This window comes from Prionailurus bengalensis, chromosome C1 (genome assembly GCF_016509475.1).
Source record: "Prionailurus bengalensis isolate Pbe53 chromosome C1, Fcat_Pben_1.1_paternal_pri, whole genome shotgun sequence".
NCBI lineage: Eukaryota > Metazoa > Chordata > Mammalia > Carnivora > Felidae > Prionailurus > Prionailurus bengalensis.
Window position 1 is genome coordinate 98,691,964 of NC_057345.1, and position 5,836 is coordinate 98,697,799.

Below are 5,836 nucleotides of genomic sequence, written 5' to 3' on the forward strand. Positions count from 1 at the left end.
GAAATCTGGAAGCAGAATTCTAGATCACTAACTCTTATAGCTCAGGGAACTGACACTAATTTATCACATAGAATCACAATCTATTTGTGCTGAAAAGACCTTCCTGATCATCTTCTAGTTCTAAGCCTTCCTTTTATAGATGAAGAAACAGGCTCAGAAAGATTCTGTGGGTGAAGTTTTACTATTTGCAATGAAGGGGAAAGAACAATTCTTACTTTTTTTTACACTCACAAAATTATACAGCTACTATTGCTTGTAATTCAGCACTTAAAAAATTATTTATTAAAAAAATTTTTTTCATTTTATTTTATATTTGCAAGAGAGAGAGAGAGACAAAATGTGAGCGAGGGAGGGGGTGGGGGCAGAGAGATGGAAACAGAATCTGAAGTAGGTTCCAAGCTCCACGCTGTCAGTGCAGAGCCTGACCTGGGGCTCGAACCCATGAACCCATGAGATCATGACCCGAGCTGAAGTCGGACACTTAACCAACTGAACCACCCAGGAGCCCCTAAAAATGTTTTTATTCATTTTTGAGAGAGAAGGAATGCAAATGGGGGAGGTGCAGAGAGAAGGGGACAGAGAATCCAAAGTGGGCCCTGTGCTGACAGGAGAGAGTCAGATGTAGGGCTCGAACTCAGGAACCATGAGATCACAGCCTGAGCTGAATGAAGTCTGATGCTTAACCGACTGAGCCACCCAGTAACTCAGCACTTTTAATTTTTCCTTTTGTTAGTTCAGAGTTTTACATTTATAAGAGGAACTCTCAAAACATATACAGTATCCATAATGAATATGGCAACAGTGGATAAAAGTTCTAAAACAGTGTTTTATCCTACAATTAAAAAAAAAAGGTTAGGTTTACTTGTCTCTTTATGTTTTCCAGATGAGAAAATAAGGCCCAGATAGATTAAATATTTTAGTCAATTTCTCATAGATCTATGGGAGATCTTCAAATAGCATTCTGTTTCCTAACTCCAGGACCAATATTCTCACCAGATCACCACAGATCTATTTTATATAGAATCACAGACAGAGCTAATAGTTAAAATATCTGAGTTAATTATTTTTTATGCAAAAACCCAGTAGTTGGCTAGACAGGCAAGAACCATATGATCATGATGGCTGAATATTTTATATCATTCTTAGAGAATCCTCGTAAATCTGTGGTTTTAAAATAATGGAACCAATTCTCTACCATAGATGGAGCTCACATTTGTGAAGCACTTGAGAAAACCAGACCCATGAGCCAGAAATTCTTATATTTTCACTCCTTAACTGAAATACCAAAAAATTCCAAAGAATACTTGAATATGCAACATTTTATCCAAAAGAGTTAACCAGAAAACCCCTTTAAATGGGTTACTTCACTTCCTTGTTTATACAGAAGACGTTTTATATAATTTTGTATCTTGGAGTCATGATTTGGACTCTTTCAGAGCACTTAGAACAATGCTTTTATTATTAGTGTTCATACTTCTCTCCTTAGACTGTTAGCCCTTGAAGTCATGGACCATAGCTTATCCATTTTGTATTTCTCATCGTCTGGTTCAAATGCTCAGTATATGTTTATCTAATTTATCTGCTATAAGTCATAATAATATTATCCATCTGCTTAGAATGACCCATCAATATTGAACAGACTCTCCATTAAACAGGTTCTATTGAGATACATATTCTCCTTCTACTTGAGGCACAGTGGACCCTCTGTTATCTTCCAGGTAGTCAAACCTCATTTTATTTTCCCAGCTAACCCACAGTAGATCTGTCCTTGAATGGTATTACTCTCACTATGTCAACCTATATTTTTTGTTTCTATAATTTGTTTTAAGATAGTGTGCTCCATACATTTTTTTAGTAAAATAATTTTTATTTGTCCAACTCCACTTCTTTCAACCATCAGAGAATATTCTCAGGGTTGGAAAGGGGGGGTTCTAGATTTCTGGGTTAACCCTTTAACACCGGTTAGAATAACACTAGAATAGTTGGCCCATTCTAGGCTTTCTCTAGCTTCATCTTCCTTGACAGACATTGGATAGAATTGTATGCAAGCTTATTTGCATTGAGATGGCACTACAGTTTGATTATACATTTTCTTGGTTTCTATATGCTTTCTAATTACGACTAGTCTGTTGGCCTTTTAAACTATCGAACCAAAGATTTTAGAAAACTCCTGTTTTGAAAAGCCCCTACTGAGGCCTGTTAAGTCACTTCTTATAATTAGAGGCAGGTATTTAAACTGTTTCTACTGAATGAATTGTTTTACGCTGAGTTAACCTTATGTGTCTGTCACTTTTCTGTTGTGATGTTTCAGGCCTTCCATTTCACTGCCCAGTGTTGTTAAGTGGCACTTGCGAGCAGGACATTTGCTATGTGAGTTCCTACACTATGACGTATATGGCTCATGGCCACATTATAAAGAAAGGTTATTGAGAGTACTAAGTATGTAAAAACACCTAATATAGGGCCTAGGACAAAGTAGGCATTCGATAAATATATATATTTACACACACACACATGCACACACATATGCACACGCACTGTAGCTCTTTCTAAATGTCCCTTCTGAATGTCCTAAAGGATTCATGTAATAGATTCTTTAATTTTGTCTTTGATTTAGCATGACTGCAATCTACATGATGTCCGTGCTTTTTGGCCTGGCATGTGGACAAGCGATGTCTTTTTGTTTTCCAACTGAGTATATGATGCATGTCGAAAGGAAAGAGTGTGCTTATTGCCTAACCATCAACACCACCATCTGTGCTGGATATTGTATGACACGGGTATGTAGTTCATCTCACTTCTTTTAGCTGAAAGTTAGATAAACCTAGACTCAGTCCATTTCTATCCAGAAAGGAAATGAGATAAATCACAACCTCATTTCGCAGACCTAACAGTCATTGGCTCCTTAGAGGTAGAGTCCCTAGGTTATAATATACAGACCTATTCCATACAGTTGGTACAGATAATTTTTACAATAGTTTTACTCCCAAAGTTTATTTAAACCTTATCTTGTTCCCACGATCAAGGATAAAAGAGAGGTGTGTGTGTATGTCATTTTTGTCTCTATAGGATTCAGTGAGGATATGCTGAATTGGTATTGGGGAATGGGACTAAGGAATCCTCCCCCAGTCCTATTTGTATCTATGGGATGTAAGTGAATTAACATTTTGCTTCCTCTTCTGTTCTTCCCTCAGGATATCAATGGCAAACTGTTTCTTCCCAAATATGCTCTGTCCCAAGATGTTTGCACCTACAGAGACTTCCTGTACAAGACTGTAGAAATACCAGGATGCCCACACCATGTTACTCCCTATTTCTCCTACCCGGTAGCTGTAAGCTGTAAATGTGGCAAGTGTAATACTGACTATAGCGACTGCATACATGAGGCCATCAAGACAAATGATTGTACCAAACCCCGGAAGTCCGATGTGGTAGGAGTTTCTATCTAACTTCAATAGCAAGGTCACTTGCGGTTCAGTTCAATGTGTTTACCTGGAATACAATTAATAAAATACCAATATGTTTCACAACACACTGTGTACATTTTGAGTACTCTTTCATCCAAACCTATACCCACATATGCATTAGAGAGCTTAGGGGATTTAGAAGAAAAGGTCAATGAAACAGCCTTTTGAGCTCACATAAAGGATGGTTTCCACATGGAAGGGCAGAGAGCAGGTAAAATGGCGAGCAGGGATATCAGACACTGATGAAAGCCAGCCTTGAGCAGGCTTTAAAAATTTTTTTTTAAATGTTTTATGTATTCTTGAGAGAAAGAGAGAGCGTGAGTGAGGGAGGGGCACAGCCAAGAGAGGGACACAGAATCCGAAGCAGACTCCAGGCTCTGAGCTGTCAGCACAGAGCCTGACGTGGGGCTCGAACTCATGAGCCGTGAGATCATAACCTGAGCCGAGGCCGTGAGATTGTGACCTGAGCCGAAGTCGTGAGATTATGACCTGAGCCGAAGTTGGACGCTCAAATGACTGAGCCACCCAGGCGCCCCCTGAGCAGGCTTTCTTAACAGAAGGCCATGAGGTTTGTCTTGATATAGAAAATGAATGTGGGGATGCTGCAGAGTTATAAGTAGAGGGTTATGTGATCAGAAAGTGAAGGAATATATGGCAACAGGGTACTGGAGACACTGACTTCCAAAGGCTAGAAGCAGGACTGGAGTGGAAATGGTGGGTAAAGAATATGTGAAATCTGCAATATAGCCTTTTATTCTAGGCTACTCAAATGCATATGATAAAACTTCACCAAAACTCAGAGGACAGTATATTCCATTCTAAAAACTGTTCTCTTTAATTTAATTACTCTGATGGGCCAACTGACTTATGAAAGTTATACGCCCAAAAGCCTAGAAAAGAGGCCATGATCATTTTACATGTGGAAGTCTAAATCCTTTGTATTCTTTCAAGTAATAGGAGACACTTTTCAGCATTTATACCAAGAGTAACTTGTGCTGCTTTGGCTTTTGATGTCCTGAAAAACTAGAAGGATTTTGAAAGATTTCAGGGAGGGGGGAGAATGCTAAGGGATTCAATAACATAGAATCATCCTAAATTCTAAACATTCATCAATATTGAAACACTGTTATCTGGAAAATGCACTTGGTAAGTGGCCATTTATTTTTCTTTTCCTTCCTTAGGTACTCTTTCATGAGTTTGGTTTCAACACACCTGTGATGAGAGACAGACCTAGTCTGACCTCAAAAAGACTTGACCTCAAAAAGATGATTTATCCTGTATTTGCCCATTTCTCTCCATCTAAACTGCTACCCTCAGGGTAAAAATCAATTATCAGCAGGGATGGTTACCTTTGCTGTATCCCACAGTCACCGGCTACATTCAGCTGGGCATTCTTGTAAATGCCCGCATCCAGTCACGGGAGAGCTGGGCGAGTGCGCATGCGTGTGTGTGCGAGTGCGCATGTGTGCAAGTGTTCGGGTGGCATAGATGGATTACCACCAAGCCCGTGCTCTGTCAATGGGGAGGGAATAGTTGCACACTTATAGACAAAGTCAGGAATCCACATTATGCTTACCTTACTGTGTTTGAGGTTGACAGTACAGTTTCCAAGTATTAATCTGGGGCTTTGGGTTCTTATATCACTTGATAACATGAACACGTTAAAGCTGCAGGATTATAACATCCCCTCTGAAAACTGTGTATCAAACATAGATCTCTGATTAATGAGTAAACTCTTTAATGTTCAAACCTAACTGGTACTAATCACGTGATTCCATGGCTTTCATGGAATCTGAAAGATATTTTCCAGCGACTTGAACTGTGACTACGCTGAGAGATTTAGGGAGGCCCCTTAAACAGACTTCCACTCAGAAGACATTGCATAAATTAGCTTCCTATACCTGTAGGGAGGAGGCTAGGCCTGGACATGGCTGTGGTGGGCCTATACCATCATGGGCCACAGAACCCTAGAATGGCATATCAGAGACAACTTGTCTCCACCCACTGAAGGCAATCCACTTAGAATAGGGGCACGTATAAGTTATACTGAACTATTTTTAAAAGTGAAGTAGTCTAAGACAATCCTTAGGAGAAGGGTTTGGGATTGGCATGATCAACAATTTGCCTCAACTGGATCTAGAAACACGTGTATATGGAAATGCTCTTTCGGAGGGTATCGATGTTCTTTGGGTTTAAGAGAGGCGGAATGAATAGAGAGCTCAGAAATGGGAAATAAAGAATCATTGCTGGTGGAATAAGGGAAAGATGGAGACTTTGGAACATCTTCTGAAGTGGTTTTTAATTCAACCTAAAGTTTAAAGGAGTCAGTTCTTGACAGAAGTTTGAGACTCAGGTCTGTAAAAAACCCT

The 5,836-nt window shown here is 39.5% G+C and overlaps 1 protein-coding gene across 1 annotated transcript; it reads left to right on the top strand.

Annotated features, from left to right (window-relative positions):
- The first annotated feature begins 671 nt into the window (after nt 1–671).
- Nucleotides 672–3,532, top strand: TSHB (thyroid stimulating hormone subunit beta). Its single transcript, XM_043573417.1, has 2 exons — nt 672–2,780; nt 3,195–3,532. The coding sequence occupies exons 1-2, from the start codon at nt 2,619–2,621 to the stop codon at nt 3,447–3,449; spliced, it is 417 nt and encodes a 138-aa protein (XP_043429352.1). The 5' UTR covers nt 672–2,618; the 3' UTR covers nt 3,450–3,532.
- Nucleotides 3,533–5,836: the final 2,304 nt, after the last annotated feature.